Here is a 19747-nt window from a genome sequence, read left to right on the forward strand (position 1 = left end):
AAGGGACTCATGAAAATTCGCCAGCAACTTTTTCCTAATTCCGCATTGCTATGAAATTTTGCCTGCACATTTTTGCAAGCAATTTCCCCTAATATGGTGCAAACTTTGCCGTTATTTTCACATATATGTGCATTCCATACCCACTTTATCCTAGTAATTGCACGTTAGCTGGCTTGCAAAATTCAGGGACTGCATTTCGGCCCCTGTGTTGCTTCGGGAAGTGTGAATCGGGTAGGTCCGCCTTTAACTTCGGGGATAATTCTATTTCTCCCCCATTCCCAGCCGGGATGCAAGGAAACAGTGTAAGGATCTGTTTTCGAAAGTGGTTCCTACAATGTCATGGGAACCCTCTCAATGCCAGCGTTCTTCATTGCTACCCTGCGGCAGGCAGTCAACGGCGGAGGCCGTCAACCTCTCCCTGGCCCGGCCTGGAATGCGCTAATTGGGTTGATGAGGGGAGGATATAATCCATCCCTTGTAACGTATATATAAACTCCTCATTAAAGCAGCAAAATTCCATCTGCAGGAGTGAAAGCATTCTCGGAAATGGAGTGTCAAGAGAGCAGGCAGGCGGCCAGGAAATTTGTGGCAGTGCTGATGGACTGAGGAGGCTGGCCGTTGTGAGGGTGGGTGGCTTAAATCAATGTGAAACAGCGGGAAACCTAAATGCAAAGGTCCCGATCCAGCAAACGTTTCTTTTTTTATATAAAAAAACTTATTGGATTTTACAAATTGATGTTTACATTCACACTCCAAAAAAATAAAAAATAAACAAGATTCTTCCTAATCTTTTGACTTCCCCCCACCTCTCTATCATAGCTGTTAACTTTTCCCTTTTCTTGCGAGGAATCCTATTCGGAATAAGGGAATTTCTCTTTAAAAAGGGGAAACGTTGACAGCTATGCCCTCCATGGGTTCTTTATTTACTCTTTTCTACTGCATATCATATGTCAGCCCAGTTTTCCAGATATCCATTTTGTCCAAAGACTTTGTTACCTTACAAGAGTTATTTTAAACCTGCTTAAGAGTTCAAGTGTTTACAGCGGTTCTTCAAATATAATATAAATTCCTCCCAATCTTTACTAAAGTTTTGATCTACCTGGTTTCTGGTTTTCCTGGTCGTTTCTGCCATTTCTGCATAGTCCAGCAATTTGTTCTGCCATTCCACTCTGGTAGGCGACCATGTCCGCCTTTTCAACTCTGGGCTACCAGAATCCTAGCAGCTGTCAGCATTTTCATTCACATTGATTTGGTACATGTGAAAAGGATCTAGGAGTCTTGGTTGACCATAAACTTGACATGAGCCAACAGTGTGACGCGGCAGCTAAAAAAGCCAATGCAATTCTGGGCTACATCAATAGGAGTATAGCATCTAGATCAAGGGAAGTAATAGTGCCACTGTATTCTGCTCTGGTCAGACCTCACCTGGAGTACTGTGTCCAGTTCTGGGCACCACAGTTCAAGAAGGACACTGACAAACTGGAACGTGTCCAGAGGAGGGCAACCAAAATGGTCAAAGGCCTGGAAACGATGCCTTATGAGGAACGGCTAAGGGAGCTGGGCATGTTTAGCCTGGAGAAGAGGAGGTTAAGGGGTGATATGATAGCCATGTTCAAATATATAAAAGGATGTCATATAGAGGAGGGAGAAAGGTTGTTTTCTGCTGCTCCAGAGAAGCGGACACGGAGCAATGGATCCAAACTACAAGAAAGAAGATTCCACCTAAACATTAGGAAGAACTTCCTGACAGTAAGAGCTGTTCGACAGTGGAATTTGCTGCCCAGGAGTGTGGTGGAGTCTCCTTCTTTGGAGGTCTTTAAGCAGAGGCTTGACAACCATATGTCAGGAGTGCTCTGATGGTGTTTCCTGCTTGGCAAGGGGTTGGACTCGATGGCCCTTGTGGTCTATTCCAACTCTATGATTCTATGATTTCAGTGGAAGAGTTGAGTGCATCCTTTAGTTAAGAACATAGAATCACAGAACTGTAGAGTTGGAAGGGACCCCAAAAATCATCTAGCTCAACCCCCTGTGAAGCAGGAAACTACTGGATTAGACCGAAGGCCTATCTATGAAGGCCTTAGCCCTCTCTTCGCAAGGGCTGGTATTCAAAGGCCTCTGAGCTTGGAGGTGGCATCTAGTCATCATGACTAATAGGCATGGGTAGCCTTTATCCTACTGGTTGACCGCCTTGAGAACAGAATGCTGGACTAAAGGAGTCATTGGCTGCATCCAGCAGGCTCTCCTTACACTCTTAAAGCCATCACTTTGGTAGCCATTGCCACTGTCAGGAGTTCAGCCTACACTCTAGTAGGACCCTGGCAGAGACACATGCCTGACTGGCATGTTCCCTCCCTCCTGGTTGATCGGGAGCTTCCAAAGCTTTCTTCTGCCCAAACATCACAGCGACTGATGCCAACAGACATCGGCACACTTAGGGATCCGCAGAGTTTGGGCACCTTGCAACTCAGCAACTCAGCATTTTGGCTAATCTACTTTATCTACATCTAAACACACATGGAGCACTGCAACATGGCTCCCTCTCTAGCATCAGACAGTAAAGAGTGAAATAACAAAGGATAACAGTCCCACTTCACGGAACACAGGAACACAAACATCCTGTCTCCGTCACTTCCCACTCTGTGGAGTCAAAATATACACCGTCATGTGATAGACAACAATCCCATGACTGCAATCACGGAGCAGGAATTCTAACAGCCACATCTTATGGCAGGGAATCCCACAATTTAATCATAAGCTGCGTGATGAAGCCCTTTATTTAATCTGTCCTGAATATCAGAATATTCAGCATCACTTTCACTTTCTTTCTCTCTTTCTCCTGTGTCAAACAACTTGCTTGACTGCATTCTGCATCTACAAGGGATCTTGCAATCTGTCTTCCTACCCAGGGCCTGATTTAGGTTTGATGAAGCTCTAAGTTCCTGAAGGTAATGGGGCCCTTAAAATGTCCAGCCATCCTTTGTCAACAACAAATTGTCGCTGTTTTTTGTGTTGAATATATGCTATATGGTAATTTATGGGCCTAATAGGTATCTAAAGTCATTTGCACATAACAAAATAGGAGCCCACACAACACAAAACACTGTTGCTGCATGTAGGTTTTATTTTATTTGTTTTTTATCTTATATTTTGGAAATGTACATCCAGGTTTTTTCCTTTAATTTTTTTTGGGGCCCCCAAGAGAGTGGGGCCCTAAGCTATAGCTTGTTTAGCTTATACGTAAATCCAGCACCTGGGACATGGGTGGCACTGTGGGTTAGACCACAGAGCTTAGGACTTGCCGATCATTAGGTTGGTGGTTCAAATCCCCACAATGGGGTGAGCTCCTGTTGCTCTGTCCCTGCTCCTGCCAACCTAGCAGTTTGAAAGCATGTCAAAGTGCAAGTAGATAAGTAGGTACTGCTCTGGTGGGAAGGTAAACGACATTTCTGTGCGCTGCTCTGGTTCACCAGAGGCGGCTTAGTCCTGCTGGCCACATGACCCGGAAGCTGTATGCTGGCTCCCTTGGCCAATAAAGCGAGATGAGCGCTGCAACCTCAGAGTCAGCCATGACTGGACCTAATGGTCAGGGGTCCCTTTACCTTTGCCTAAATCCAGCACTGTTCCTACCTAACCCTTCTATCTATTTTGTGAAATCAAAACCAGAGAGATTAATCAAGTACTTACTAGGCCGTGGAGAAATGAATGTTGTTTCAAATTAAACCTTAGACCTTATCAGTTTGCGGATGGGAGGGGGGGATGCGCTTTTGTCCATTTGTCCCTCATGAGCAAGTAAATATGACTGAAAAACCCCAATGGAAATACCCGCTGCGGTCTTTAAAACCCTTGCCGCTCTGTTGGCTGTCGGAGCTTCAGTTGATTGACACGAACTCTGTCCAACCATCAGCTCAGCTGCCGAAAGATCGTGGAACATCTATGAAAATTCTAACTCAGAAGTTGTTTTTTTAAAAAAAAGTGGTCTGCGTGAAGGACTTGGGATCTGTATTCTAAGGGTAAAAAGAAGGTAGTGATCCACATTCTCAAAGTGCTTTCCAGATGCTTATCTGTGTCCGTGAATATTTCCTGTGTACAATAAGCGTGGTACGTGAATGACATATGAGAGTCATGTTTGAATAAAGCACCCTGTTTGTGTGTGTGAGAGAGAGAAAATTCAAGAGATTATGCAACATGACCAAATGAAGTGAAACTTGACAGAGGATAATATATTACCCAAACGAACAAACCCACCAGCAAATGAATGTGGGTTGCTACTTGCGCATAATTTTCCCTTTCTCTTTTGGGAAAAAAGAATGTTTCTAATTATTAGTGATGAAGAGAAGCTTCTGTTTAATCTCCCTGTTGCCTTCCTGCCATTGCTCCCCATTTTGTCACTACCCAAAGGACACATTGTTTTAAATGGGCACAAGAGCATTAAAGGGATTTGGGGGCAGAGTCCAAGGGGGCTTAACCCCGCAAATGGGCCATTCTGAGGCACGAGCAGCAAAAAATCCCATGTTAAGCTTCTAGCTGGGAGCATCCTATTGTAGCTTCTCACACACTTGCTACCCCCAAGATCTGAGGTTCAGTGTCCTGTGAAACAATTCTTAAAAGGGCAGTGAGGGCAGGAGAAGGAGAGAAATTAAAACTACCCCACACGATGGTGCCACAGCCTGCCAATAAGGATTTAGAGAAGCATTGTGCATGTGGGGGCCAAACTTCTTAGTTTCAGGAAAAAGCGAGTAAGAGGCAACAGCATGGAAGTTTATAAAAATTATGCGTGACATGGGAAAAGTATCCCGTGGAAAGATTTTTTTCTTCTCTTGATACTAGAATTGGTGCATATCCAACAAAGCTGAATGTTGGGCCTTCTTGGTGGTGGCACCCACCCTGTGGAAGGCCCTTCTGTCAGATGTCAAGGAAATGAACAACTATCTGACTTTTAGAAGGCATCTGAAGGCAGTCCTTTAGGGAAGTTTTTAATGTTTGAAGTTTTATTGTGCTTTTAATATTCTGTTGGGAGCAGCCCAGAGTGGCTGGGGAAACCCAGCCAGATGGGCAGGGTATAAATAAATAAATGATTATTAGAGAGCCAGTGTGGTGTAGTGGTTAAGAGCAGTAGACTCATAATCTGGGGAACCGGGTTCGCGTCTCCGCTCTTCCACATGCAGCTGCTGGGTGACCTTGGGCCAGTCACACTTCTTTGAAGTCTCTCAGCCTCACTCACCTCACAGAGTGTTTGTTGTGGGGGAGGAAGGGAAAGGAGATTGTTAGCCGCTTTGAGACTCCTTTGGGTAGTGATAAAGCAGGATATCAAATCCAAACTCTTCTATTATTATTATTATTATTATTATTATTATTATTATTATTATTATTAGACATTTTAGGACAGAGAAAAGTAAGTACTTCAATCAGTGACTAGTTAAACTATGGAACTCCCTCCCACAGGAGGCAGTGATGTCCACAACTTAGATGGCTTTAAAAGAGGACCAAACAAATTCATGGAGGAGAGGGCTATTGGTGGTGACTAGATACTATGGTAACGCTCTGCCTTCCTGGTCAGAGACAATCATGCTTCTGAATCTCAATTGCTGGAAACTGCAGGAGGCGAGAGCTGCTCTTGTGTTCGAATTCTGCTTGCTGGTTTCCCACAGGCAACTGGCTGGCCACTGTGAGAACAGGATGTTGGAGTCGATGGGCCATTGGCCTGATCCTGCAAGGCCCTACGTTGTTATGTTCACCAGCTGCTTTGGCCATGAGTCTTGTCAGCCCCAACCAATTTGTGGTCTGCGACTGGTGGAAGCCTTAGATCACCCAGCACCTGGTGGTCACACCCAGTTGTGGAAGGTTACCTTGGAGTCTTTAGATTCTCAGCTTGGAGATCCAGTGTGGTGTAGTGGTTAGCGTGTTGGACCTGAGCCTGAGAGACCAGGGTTCAAATCCTACACTGGCCGTGAAGCGCACTGGGTGACCTTGGGGACTAGTCACTGCCTCTCAACCCAACCTTCTTCACAGGGTTGTTGTTGTTGTTTAGTCATTTAGTGGTGTCCGACTCTTCGTGACCCCCTGGACCAGAGCAAGTCAGGCACTCCTGTCTTCCACTGCCTCCGGCAGTTTGGTCAGACTCATGCTGGTAGCTTCGAGAACACCATCCAACCATCTCGTCCTCTGTCGTCTCCTTCTCCTTGTGCCCTCCATCTTTCCCAACATCAGGGTCTTTTCCAGGGAGTCTTCTCTTCTCATGAGGTGGCCAAAGTATTGGAGCCTCAGCTTCACAATCTGTCCTTCCAGTGAGCACTCAGGGCTGATCTCCTTCAGAATGGATAGGTTTGATCTTCTTGCAGTCCATGGGACGCTCAAGAGTCTCCTCCAGCACCAGAATTCAAAAGCATCCATTCTTTGGCGATCAGCCTTCTTTATGGCCCAGCTCTCACTTCTATACATCACTACTGGGAAAACCATAGCTTTAACTATACGGACCTTTGTCGGCAAGGTGATGTCTCTGCTTTTTAAGATGCTGTCTAGGTTTGTCATTGCTTTTCTCCCAAGAAGCAGGCATCTTTTAATTTCGTGACTGCTGTCACCATCAGCAGTGATCATGGAGCCCAAGAAAGTAAAATCTCTCACTGCCTCCATTTCTTTCCCTTCTATTTGCCAGGAGGTGATGGGACCAGTGGCCATGATCTTCGTTTTTTTGATGTTGAGCTTCAGACCATATTTTGCACTCTCCTCTTTCACCCTCATTAAAAGGTTGTTGTAGTGATTAATTAAACGAAGAGGGAGAGAACCACCTTCAGCTCCCTGGAGAAAAAAGTTAGACAGAAATGCAGTGAAATGATAAACAATAAATGCAATGAAATACTAAACAAACTTGATATCCCTTTTCTCTGAAGGATGACAGCTTGGAGACCCACCCATCTAATCTCCCTCGTTTGCCACGAGAGTTTGAGGTGCTCGCATCTTTGGAATGAAAGGAGCCTCCCTCACCTCTCTCACGCCCCCCAAAAAAGAGAAAGGACATATTCATATTCAAATCATTCCATTAGGAATGCAGACAGGGTCCCTGTCTGGGAGAGGTTACCCAGTCCAGACCAGACCTTAGAGGGGATGGAGTCTCTAAGCACTGGGAAGGCATTTGACTAATATAGGGAAACTGGTGGGGGGGGGGGGCAGACAATGGCACCAAGCCAGAAAGAGAAAGAATTTGCATCCAGGGTGCCAGGAGGGAGAATGGCCCCTCTGCATTTGTCTCAGGAAATCCCCTTTGCTTTCTTTTAAAGGGCTTCAGGGGAAAGCGATGAGGCCAGGGGAGATGGACTCAGCTAACAAGGGGAGCTTTGTCCTCACTCTGCTGTGGCTGCAACCAGCTACAGTACTTAACTTTTTATTTACAATACGCTTTGTGACTGTGCAGAACCCAGGAGTGGCAAACTCCCTGCCCAAAGGGATGGCTGCATCACTTTGAGGTTGGGGTTGTTTAAAAATGCTGCCATGTGCTGTAAGCCGCCCAGAGTGGAAACCTAGCCAGATGGGCAGGGTATAGATAATAAAAATATTTATCATTACAGTGGTACCTCAGGTTACATACACTTCAGGTTACAGACTCCGCTAACCCAGAAATAGTGCTTCAGGTTAAGAACTTTGCTTCAGGATGAGAACAGAAATCATGCTCTGGCAGCAGGAGGCCCCATTAGCTAAAGTGGTGCTTCAGGTTAAGAACAGTTTCAGGTTAAGAACGGACCTCTGGAACGAATTAAGTACTTAACCCGAGGTACCACTGTATTATTATTATTATTAATTAAAAATCTTAACTTTATATTTCAGTTTCTAAAAAGGCATAAAAATACCCGCTATACCCCCAAGAAACAGTCTGGGCATGTACAGAGCGCAAACGACACAGTCAAAATTAAGTAGATTTGGAAATAGGTTAGAGCTGATTGCGTTAGTTAGGTGTCTTGTACTCTGTTATGATTCTATGTCTATTTTGTACACATTATTTGGGATGGGGAACGGCAGTGCAGAATTCAGAAAGGCCTGGATTTCATAGGATTTGCTGTGTTTCAGAAAGTGTGAATTAGGCAGGTTCAGCTCGTTCTGTCCCTCCCCTGTCATCAGAAACCAGAAAAAGTTTCAAATTCAAGAGCTGGCAGCCCTACAGGAGGGGCTGTGTCTTGCTCCACCAGGAATCACATTTCTGTCGGCTCCTTCCAGCACCTTCTCCTCTATCCTTTCTTGTGTATTTCTCATGCCCCAATCTAGCCAATCATTGCCCATTTAGGTCAGGACAGGATGAACCTTCGTCTAATCCAGGAAAGCAATTTGTGCAAACATGCCAGGAAACAGTTTGCAGAAGCAAGGAGGAGACCGTTGCCCCGTGCCTCTGACTGGCTAAAGGTTAAGAACTGTTGCAACATTGGACTTCTGGGTTTCTGCAAGATCTTTGGCATCTGGTCTGCCTGGGAGAGAAGCTTCACCTGAGCTGCTCTTTAGTTCTGCCTGTGCTGACAATCCCTGGAAAAGAGGAATGAGACTTTAAAGTGAGATTGGCAGGGAGAACGTAAGAAAAGTTTGCTTGATCGGGCCAATAGCTCATCCAGTCCTGTGGTCTGTGCGCCAGTGCGGTGTAGTGGTTCAGAGCGGTAGACTCATAATCTGGTGAACTGGGTTCGCTTCTCCGCTCCTCCACATGCAGCTGCTGGGTGACCTTGGGCTAGTCACACTTCTCTGAAGTCTCTCAGCCCCACTCACCTCACAGAGTGTTTGTTGTGGGGGAGGAAGGGAAAGGAGATTGTGAGCCGCTTTGAGACTTCTTAGGGTAGTGATAAAGCGGGATATCAAATCCAAACTCTTCTTCTTCTTCCCTTTCCCCACTACCAGTGTTGTAAACCAAAATCTGCCCTTTTCCCTTAGGGGGTATCCAAGAGCCCATATAGAGTCCTTATGTAGGTTCCTTATTGGTAGGAGAAAATAACAGAGGCCAACCAGAGAATATTGAGAAGCAAAGCAGCTAGTAAGCTTGATCTTTATTGATCTGTTGCAACAGGGTGCTCGCCTCACACGGAGGAAAGGAGGAGGACCCAGAACCAAGGTGTGCCTGCCCTTATATAGACATTTTAAATTCCCTGCCCTGGAGCTCAAGACCACCACCACCACCCAGACACATCATACCTACATCACAGAAAAGGTGGTCTACAGCAGAAATCTGAGTGCGTTACCTGTTACTGCTCACTTGATTGGATACCCTGGGGAGCCTGGCCAGTCTTTTGTAATGATAAATACAAGGTTCCCCTCTATTCCTTTATCTAAGTTGTTTAAAAAGATGTTGAGCAACAGGCCCAGGACAGAACCCCATGAGCTGTGTAAATAAGTACTTTCTCCGATACCAGATGTAAGACTCATCCAGTACCCATCAAAAGCCTTTTCCTCCTTGAGGTTCTCTAATCATCTGATATCACACATTGCTTTTGTGAGTCAGAGGTAAAAGCAAATAACAGGGGGTACTGCTGAGCAGAGTCGTGTTTTGTTTTTGCAAAGAGTGTGGGAATTCTCTGCCGTATGGTTTGTTTCTTTTTTCTTTTTCTATGTCTTTTTTACATGACATTTCATGTGATGGATGACAGAACGAGACGGAGACAGCACCAGAAGGGGACTCTGTGAAAATGAAAGCGTTTGTGGGTTGAGATGTGAAAGTTGGGAGCAAGTGGGAAAGCGAGTGAATACCAGAGCCCTTTCGATATAAAATGAAAAACATACTTCGCTGTGAGAGTGCATCTTCTCACACATTTTTAAAATCGTGGTGCTGGAGGAGAGATGCAGAAGGGCTTTGTGCACGTGGGGGAGAAATGGCCATCTCTGGGTCACACTTTACATGGCTGGGATTGTAAAGCTGTAATTGCAGACATGATAGTATGAAGTGAGAAAGGGAAATCCATATTGGGGACCCAGTGTGTGGTGCAATGGTTAGAGCAGGGCTGGAGAGCCTCAGACTGGGGCCAGGAAAGAGCATGTCTCTGACTCTCTGCCTGGCCCTCAGAACAGATGGAATCATAGATTTGTGGAGCTGGAAGGGAACCCAAAGGTCATCTAGTCCAACCCCCTGCAATGCAGGAATCTCAGTTAAATAACCCCTAGCAGATGGCTATCCAACCTCCGCTTAAACTCCTCCAAGGATTTTTAAATCCTCCACCACCTTCCTAGGTAGTCCATTCCATTGCTGAACAGCTTTTACTTTCAGAAAGCCGTTCCTAATGTTTTGTCGGGATCCTTGTCATTTGAATCCCTTGGTTCAGATCCTGCCCTCCGAAACAAGCTTCCTCCGGCTTCCATATGGCAGCCCTTTAGATATTTGAAGACAGCTCACTAACTCCCTCATCCCATCCCCGTCAGGCTTGGTTTTCCAGACCCTTTTTCTGTTGACCCGCTAGCAAATTAGCAGCCAGGTCAGATTTTGCAAGCAAGGTGTTGCGTGCTGGCAGTAGTTTGACCACACACACAAACTCGCTGGCACCTTCTGCACCCTCCAGACTAGGGGTCAGCAAACCTTTTCAGCAGGGGGCCGGTCCACTGTCCCTCAGACCTTGTGGGGGGACCAGACTATATTTGGGGGGGGTGAACAAATTCCAATGCCCCACAAATAACCCAGAGATACATTTTAAATAAAAGCACACATTCTACTCATGTAAAAACATGCTGATTCCTGGACCGGCCGCAGGCTGGATTTAGAAGGTGATTGGGCTGGATCTGGCCCCCAGGCCTTAGTTTGCCTACCCATGCTCCAGACTGACCCCAGGGGCAGCCCCACCTGGAGTTGGCTGGCAACTGTTCTCCTCGCCCGTAAGCAATCTCAGCTCATCTACCTGTGACCTGTTCAAGTGGAGATGGCAGGGTAGGGAGTTGAGCTGGGAAATATGAGCTGTGCCTCCCCCCCCCCCAAAAAAAAAAAATTGTCTCCGTTGACTTTTTTGCAAGCCCTCGGCTCCTTGCCGTGCAGCTATTTTTAAAGATAATATTCCAGCGGAGTGGAAACAATTTTTGCCTACATCCTGAGCGCGTTTGTCTTCATCTGTTCCTAAGCTGTGATAATTAAGACAACCTGATGGAAAGTTCCCAGTGGCTGAATGACTTCATGGTCTTTTGGTGCCACAATACACTTGGATTTCGCTCTCCCAGTCTTGTGGCAAAAAGGTTTACATACTTTCTGGAAGGGCAGGGTGTGGCAGAGAGCCTTGGAAGGCTGTGGGCTTGGCATGTCTCAGAATACGGGTCTGCTTTTTGGAAAAGCTACGCTTCAGATCACCCACATGTTATTGGCCTTGGTGCTGTTTAACTTACCCAGAGAGGATCCTTTCCTTCCAGGAAACTGCAGGGTCCGACTGTGATTGATTAGCTGGACGTGGGGCGCATTTTGCCTTGTGGGTTCGGGGTGGCTGGCAGTGCTTTGAAAACGATCGCTGTGTTTGCAGGATTTGAAAGCCATCCCAAAAATGCAAAAGCAGTTCCATCCCTCTTCTGTCATGACTTACAGACGAGCCTGGTTTCCAAACGATGTTCAGACTCCAGGAAGCGGGTTGGGTAGGAGATCAGAGGAGAAAAAATGGCGACAGCAGCCCTAGATTGGTTTGATAATGGATATGTTCCATTTGGAAAAGGCCTGCCTAATTTTGGGGAAAGTTTCAGGCTCCATTGCACACATCACATGCCATCTGGGGCACTCGTGAGCCTCTGTTCCACTGCTGGTGGATATGGGTGCAAAATACAGAAATGCAATTTTATTTTATTTTTTAAAAAATCCATTCAGGAAGGTGGGTTTATACAGTCATACCTCATGTTACGTTTGCTTCATGTTACGTTTTTTCAGGTTGCGTCCTGCGACGACCCAGGAGTACCGGAAAGGGTTACTTCCGGGTTTCGCAGCTCGTGCATGCGCAGACGCGCAAAAATGACGTCACGTGCATGCGCAGAAGCAGTTAATCGCAACCCACATGCCACTGCGGGTTGTGTTCCTTTCATGTTGCAAACAGGCCTCCGGAACAGAACCCGTTCGCAACCAGAGGTACCACTGTAATTGTGTTTTAACATTGCTGTGTCGTGCATGACACCTGAACACACAGACAAAAGAATCATAGCTGTCAACCATCCCTTATTTGGCAGGAAAGTCCCTTATCCCAGCGCCGTGTCCCGCTGCTGTCCCTTATTGATGCATGTCCCTTAAATTTCCCGGGTTTCAAAGGAAGCAGCTCCTCTCCCTCCCTCCCTGCTGGCCAGGGAGGAGGGAGGCTCCAACTGTGTTGCTTGGCTGTGTTGCTCACCCAATAAGGAGTCTAAGAATGGCTGGGGGGTGGAGCTTGCATGCCTTGTGCCGATCAAATTGGCCACGTTGCCTGGGGACTCGCCTTTGCTCAGCGCTTCCCAGCGGAGAGGTGACGGTGGTTTTCCTTGCTGCATCCCCTTTGCCGGGTTGCTGCGCTGTGGGAACCACCGCTTGAGGCTTCCTTTGGCTGCTGGTTGACTAAAATCCCTTATTTTGGCTGCTGATCCCTTATTTTAGAGGCTGCTGGTCCCTTATTTTCAAATCTGTAAGTTGACAGCTATGAAAAGAATGTCAGACCAATGTTGGATCAGACCAGTAAGCCAACCAGATGCCCTGATGGGAAACCAGCAAACAGATTCCAAGCACAAGAGTCCTCTCTCTTCCTCCTGCCAGTTCCAGAAACTAGTGTTCAGAAGCATTGCTGCTTTCAGCTGTGGAGTCAGAGCAGAGCAATTGTGGCTATTAGCCATCGATAGCACTTTCCTCCTCCCTGAATTTGCCCAAACCTGTTTAAAAGCCACCCAAGCTGGCGGCCGCTGCTGCTTCCTATCAAAGCAAATTCCACAATTTATGAGCTGTGCAAAGATGCACTTTCTTTTATCACATACAGCCTGTGCTTGTATTTGTTTTACTGTATTGTATTTGTACTGTATTGTATATTGTATGGCTCAGGACCACAATATCTCAAGGACTGCCTCTTTCCATATGAACCTACCCGGTCCCTGAGATCATCATCTGAGGCCCTCCTTCGTCTGCCTCCTCCTTGAGAGGTCCAGAGGATGACAACACAAGAACGGGGCCTTCTCTGCAGTGGCTCCCCATCTGTGGAATGCTCTCCCCAGGGAAGCTCGCCTGGTGCCTTCATTATACACCTTTAGGCACCAGGCAAAAATGTTCCTTTTTAACCAGGAGGCCTTTGGTTGACCTGATGGACATCCTATACCCTTTTAAAATGTGACTCTTTTGGGGCGGGGAGTGTTATTGAGTTGCTGTTTTTATTCTGATTTTATATGTTGTGATCTTTTCTGTGAACCGCCCTGAGACCTCCGGGTATATGGTGGTATATAAACTCAAAAAATAGCAATAATAAATAATGATAATATTTTTCTATAAATTTGTTTTTAATTGATAATCAAGTTTATTTTGTGTTTTGTTGATTTGTAAGACACTCTGAAGGATCTTTTTTCTGGAAAACAACAAATTATTATTATTATTATTATTATTATTATTATTATTATTATTATTATCTTACCCCCCCTTCTTCCTCCACAAACTACTTGGTTTTGACTCTGAATCTTAATGGGGGCATCACCTGCAGTAGCATCACCCTTATTTCCTCCTCTTCTTGTGGAAAACCCAGGTCTGGAAAGGCATGTTGCTGCAACAGACAGTGAAAGAACAATATATTACCCTTTTTTTCTTACCTGGCAGGGGAGACACCTTGATCATGAAGGAGGTTTTCCCAGGGTGAGGCTCATCCATTGCACTGTGGGTGTGCTGACCCCTGTGATCTCCCCAAATGCGGGAAATTCGACTGCATAATTTGTGGTAGTTCAGGGAAATTTTTAATGTGTGGCATTTTAGTGTATTGTTGGTCTTTGTGGAAGCCACCCAGAGTGACTGGGGAAACCCAGCCAGATAGGCGGGGTACAAATAATAAATAATTATTATTATTATTTCCTCTTCTTGTTCTGCAAAGCCCAGATCTGGAGATGCAGGTATCTGCTGGCGTTGCTGCAACAATATATTTCCACCACCTTCAAGCTGATGGTTCTTTTTCTTTCCTCTTGGGCCTGGAACAGGTGGAGTCTGAGGACCAAGTCCTGGCAAATTTCTGTGGGAGGGAAGCCACGGACACAGAGCAGACCCCGGGGCAGCAGGCCATTGTCTCCCCGGGATCTTTCATGAGCCTCACTTTCCGATCGGACTTCTCCAATGAGGAACGTTTCACAGGGTTTGACGCCCATTACACAGCCGTGGGTGAGTAACCGCTTGGCCTTGGTTGCCCAGGCCGCTGGACTCCAAAGTACCTGCAGTTGACAACAGCTAAAATACCATATTTTTCGCTCTATAGGACTCACCCGACCATAGGACGCACCTTGTTTTAGAGGGGGAGAACAAGAAAAAAAATTCTCCCCCTTTCTGCACAGCGCCCCTTCAGCAAAGCGGCAGGAGAAACGGAGCCCCTTCCATTTCTCCTGCTGCTTTGCTGAAGGGGCGCTGTGCAGAGAGGGGGAGAATTATTTTTTTCTTGTTCTCCCCCTCTAAAAGAAGGTGCGTTCTGTGCATTCAAGGTGCGTTCACCCGAAGCCTCCGGAGCGCAGTGGGAGTTCCCGCTGGGCTCCGGAGGCTTTGGGTTCCTTTCGACCTGTTCTTTGGGGCTGGCAGGGGGAAGCACTGCTTTCCCCCACTGCCAGCCTCAAAGATCCCTGAAGCCTTCGGAGCGGAGCGCGAGTTCCCGCTGCGCTCTGCAGGCTTCGGGTTCCTTTTGCTGAAGCCGGGAGAGCAAGACTCTCCTGGCTTCAGCAAAAGGAACCTGAAGCCTCCGGAACGCAGCGGGAACTCGCGCTGCGCTCTGAAGGCTTCAGGCGGCTATCCCTGAAGCCTGGAGAGTGAGAGGGGTCGATGCGCACCGACCCCTCTCGCTCTCCAGGCTTCAGCGAAAGCAACGCAAAGCCTCCGGAGCATGGAGGGAGCGCTCCCTCTGCGCTTTGGAGGCTTCGCGTTGCTCTCACTGAAGCCAAGGAGCCTGCATTCACTCCATAGGACGCACACACATTTCCCCTTAATTTTTGGAGAGGAAAAAGTACGTCCTATAGAGTGAAAAATACGGTACATCAAAAGTGTGGTTTTTTAAATACTACAAAACTAAAACCCACAACAAAGCAGTCTAAAACCCAGTGGACTGTATGCTGGCAAAAAGGGTGGCACTAAACAAACTCTAATTGAAAGGTTTGTCCCCAGTAAATAGTATTTGTTGCACTTGGATGGGTTTTTTTAAAAAATGAAATTGCTGTATAAATGTATTTGTTTCAATGACTTGCACACTTGCTGAAGCCTCTGGACAGTCTCCCGGGGGAGTCACCAATACAGTATGTTGCGGAAGCCAAGCCTTGACGCAAAGAAGCCACGTCATAAAGGATAGCAGCCAGGTCAAAATGGGAGGGAAACTGAGTGTTTGCTTTAGTAAACGTGTAGCAAACAAGACTCACATAAAGGTAAAGGTAAAGGTACCCCTGCCCGTACGGGCCAGTCTTGACAGACTCTAGGGTTGTGCGCCCATCTCACTCAAGAGGCCGGGGGCCAGCGCTGTCCGCAGACACTTCCGGGTCACGTGGCCAGCGTGACAAGCTGCATCTGGCGAGCCAGCGCAGCACACGGAAACGCCGTTTACCTTCCCACCAGTAAGCGGTCCCTATTTATCTACTTGCAGCTGGGGGTGCTTTCGAACTGCTAGGTTGGCAGGCGCTGGGACCGAACAACGGGAGCGCACCCCGCCGCGGGGATTCGAACCGCCAACCTTTCGATCGGCAAGTCCTAGGCGCTGAGGCTTTTACCCACAGCGCCACCCGCGTCCCTGACTCACATAGCATTCCAATAATTCAACAAAAGAGAAAAAAGAATTAGCAGTGGTCAGGTATAAGATAAAGAGGTTTAAGACAATGAGTGTGTTTTGGGGGGCGGTTATTGGTTTGTCTTTTTCGTTCTTGTGTTTATCGTGTATTTTGTGTTTCTATGTTGGAAATTTTGAGTGTGTGAACCACCCTAAGATCCGTGGGTGGAGGGTGGCATAGAAATTTAATAAATAAAATGATGATATAAAGGAAAATGGGAAGATAAACTTCACAAAAGAGGATCATTCCAAGTATTATGGCATCATTCCAAGACAAGCAATAAGCAGCTGGTCCAAAAAATCATACAATAAAAAAACGGCGCCATATGAAATAATATTTGGATGGAATTTGCCATCTGTGCAACCATGTCGTTAAATTAGCTACAATAAACCACCGGGCAGATGCAAAGTCCAGCGAGTCTACTTCCCCTCTGAGAGCCCAGAGTTTGGTGGGCCAATTTCTTTGGTTTGGCTACAAATAAGGCTTTTAAGAACCAGTTTGTTGTAGAGTACACAGAAGCACACTTCTATAATAATAATAGTAATAATAAATTTTATTTATACCCTTACACCAGTAAAATTACAATAAAAACATAATGGGGGGCGGGGGAACCAATTTAAAATGCAGGTTAAAATGCAATTTAAAATGCAGCCTCATTTTAAAAGTAGCCCATAAATCGAAACCATAAGGGGAGGGAAACATCAGGGTCAGACTGAGTGCAAACCAAAGGCCAGGCGGAACAGCTCTGTCTTGCAGGCCCTGCAGAAAGATGTCAAGTCCCGCAGGGCCCTAGTCTCCTGTGACAGAGCATTCCACCAAGTCGGGGCCAGTACTGAAAAGGCCCTGGCCCTAGCTGAGACCAATCTAACCACTTTGTGACCTGGGACCTCCAAAGTGTTGTCATTTGTGGACCTTAAGGTCCTCCGCGGGGCATACCAGGAGAGGTGGTCCCGTAGGTACATGGGTCCTAGGCCACATAGGGCTTTAAAGGTCAAAACCAGCACCTAGCCTTCTAGCCTTGAGATCCGACGGAACGGGCAGCTGTTAGCAAATGAGGCATTCGTATCTTGGTCAACTGAAGTTACCTCCCACAAACTTGGAAAGTAAACACAACCTGGAGTCCATATAGATCTTTGCCTGGCGACGGTGCCAAGTTCGAAAACCGCGGAATCCTAAAGGGTTTGCTTTACGAGTCTGCCGCTCCCTCCTGTTCTGTAACAGATATCGATGAGTGTCTGGAGAAGAGCGACGAAGAGCTGGCCTGTGACCACCACTGCCACAACTATATTGGCGGGTACTACTGCTCCTGCCGGTTTGGCTACATCCTCCATTCTGACAACAGGACTTGCAAAGGTATTGCCCATATCACAGTGCTGGGAGTGAACTGGGCTGGTTGCTCTGAAACTCGAGAGCAGGAGTGGGGAATAGGTGCTTTAAAAAGGTAAAGGTACCCCTGACCATTAGGTCCAGTCGTGACCGACTCTGGGGTTGTGGCGCTCATCTCACTTTACTGGCCGAGGGAGCTGGCGTAGAGCTTCCGGGTCATGTGGCCAGCATGACTAAGCCGCTTCTGGCGAACCAGAGCTGCGCACGGAAACGCCGTTTACCTTCCCGCCGGAGTGGTACCTATTTATCTACTTGCACTTTGACGTGCTTTTGAACTGCTAGGTTGGCAGGAGCAGGGACCGAGCAACGGGAGCTCACCCCGTCGCAGGGATTCGAACTGCTGACCTTCTGATCGGCAAGTCCTAGGCTCTGTGGTTTAGACCACAGCGCCACCCGTGTCCCTTAATAGGTGCTTTAGTTCCAAGTTTAGCACTTAGTGCATGGATTCAAAATAATAGATTATATTAATTCGGGTGACTGTCAGGTTGGTGCCAGGCTCCCCCACCCCCCCTTTGGCAGTAGAGAAGCAGAACAAAGCAAAAGGAGTCTCTTACCAGTTAGAAATTTTAATGATCACAGAGGGAGAACAAAGTATCCATTCCTAGGACAAAGATGCTCCCAATTAAGGATTTCACCCCACCCCCATCACTTCCGTGTCTTACAACCTGAACTCGCAACCGCTTTGATTTCTGTTCTGCCACCTGATCTGCTCGCCTTGACCTTGGGCTGAGCGGATGGATGCTTTCCAGCAAAAGAGAGTCTGTTAACTCTCTCTCTCCCCCTCCCAGTTCTTCCCAACTTCTGCCTTCTGAACTATGCCCCTCTGCAAACCACTGTTCCAAATCTATACTGTCCCACTGCTCCTGGGAAGATTCAGGATCCTGATCAGGAGCAGGGGGACGGGGAGGGGAGTTCCCACCATTCCTTCTCAGTGCAGCCCTCCTCAGCACAGTCCCTGACAGTTGGGGTGGTTTGCCCAAAATGGCCTTACAGGCCAAATGCAGAGGCTTGGCAGGTGCAATTAGGGCCATGGGCTTGCGGCGACCAATGCAGGTTCACCCACATCCGAATCCTCTGTCACTGAAGCTGCTGCCTCACCACACATTTCTACCCCAACTCGTGTTGTTTCTCCACCAGTTTTGCTACCAGGACCTTGTGTCACGAGGTTGAACCAGGATCTCTCCTGCATGCACTTAGCCCCTGAGCTATTACTGCTCGTCCCCTAGAAACATGGGAAGAAGTGGCCTTCCGTGGAGTCAGACCATTGGCCACGGCAATACTGACCCTGGCAGACACAATGTAGCCAAGGTGTTGTGTGTGTTGGGATGCAGCCAAGGAATCGGGAGCAATTGGCAGGCCCCCAGCAGGCCCGTCCGGTGTGCCAGCCGATCTCCAGTCCTTGGATCAGCATGAAACTGCAACCCTAGCTTCAGAAGCCTTCAGAAGCTGGGCACACACACTCAGCAGAGTAAATAACGCTGCACAACAGAAGTGGCAGGGAGAGGCTGTGTTGAGTATATTTACAAGCAGTTTATTCAGCGTACATCAGGACGAAAGGAAAAACATGTCTTCTCCCCCTCAATGTCCAAAGCAAGCAGCATAAGCAAAAGCTATACACAAACGGAAGTTCCCAGCAAACTGTGCTGGAGTGTAAACAGACATGTGACATACAACAGTCTCATGCCTGTCCCTTAAGGTGGAACGGAATATTCTAACAGTGTGTTCACCCTTGTCTCCCTTGCAGTGGAGTGCAGCGACAACCTCTTCACTCAGAGGAATGGGGTGATCAACAGCCCAGACTTCCCCAATTCCTACCCCAAAAGCTCCGACTGCTTGTACCGCATTGAGCTGGAAGAAGGTTTCTTCATTACGCTGGAGTTCAATGACAACTTTGACATTGAAGACCACCCGGAGGTCACCTGCCCGTATGACTACATCAAGGTGAGCGCAGCAGCAAGCTGATCTGGCTTGAGTTCCACTGTAACATTCCCAAAGCAAGGAAGGATTGGACTCTGATTAATAAAATACACACGAGGCTTGACCAGCAAGACTCTGGGAGGAGTGCCAATAATCATAATCTCTCCACCCCTCGGCCCAGGTCGTTTTATTCATGAAAGAACTTTTACACAGTGTTCGTAAGAACCAATCAGATTTCCTCTGAGCATTTAAAAAAACTCCACGTGGGACAAAGTCAGATCAGAAGAAATTCTTTTAACTACAAAGAAACTATTTCCTACTTGAGCATGCATATGTAGTTAAGAGTAAATAAAATAGGAATAAAAGGAGGAATGCGTTCAGCAAACCTGGAGCTCAGCAAACAAGAGTAAACAGGAGAGGAAGGATGGCAGTATTTACCATCTCCTTGTGAGCTCTCTTCCTGGCCCTTAAGATCTATCTAAAGATTAACAAAGCACATCAAAGTAACCTACGATCTTTATGTACT

The 19747-nt window shown here is 47.0% G+C and overlaps 1 protein-coding gene and 1 non-coding gene across 4 annotated transcripts in view; both read left to right on the forward strand.

The window, feature by feature from the left end:
* The window catches only part of MASP1 (MBL associated serine protease 1), a 106725-nt gene that overhangs the window by 24640 nt on the left and 62338 nt on the right, over positions 1-19747 (forward strand). For all 3 annotated transcript variants that reach the window (XM_028731887.2, XM_028731888.2, XM_028731891.2), the window contains exons 3-5: positions 14107-14284; positions 17140-17271; positions 19049-19245. In XM_028731887.2, coding sequence (XP_028587720.2) covers positions 14107-14284; positions 17140-17271; positions 19049-19245 — 507 coding nt within the window. The remainder of the gene's footprint in view (positions 1-14106; positions 14285-17139; positions 17272-19048; positions 19246-19747) is intronic.
* On the forward strand, positions 13721-13881 carry LOC114598244 (U1 spliceosomal RNA). Its single transcript, XR_003706997.2, has one exon. It is a non-coding gene; the product is annotated as a U1 spliceosomal RNA (small nuclear RNA).

Source organism: Podarcis muralis, chromosome 6 (genome assembly GCF_964188315.1).
Source record: "Podarcis muralis chromosome 6, rPodMur119.hap1.1, whole genome shotgun sequence".
In the NCBI taxonomy this organism is placed as follows: domain Eukaryota; kingdom Metazoa; phylum Chordata; class Lepidosauria; order Squamata; family Lacertidae; genus Podarcis; species Podarcis muralis.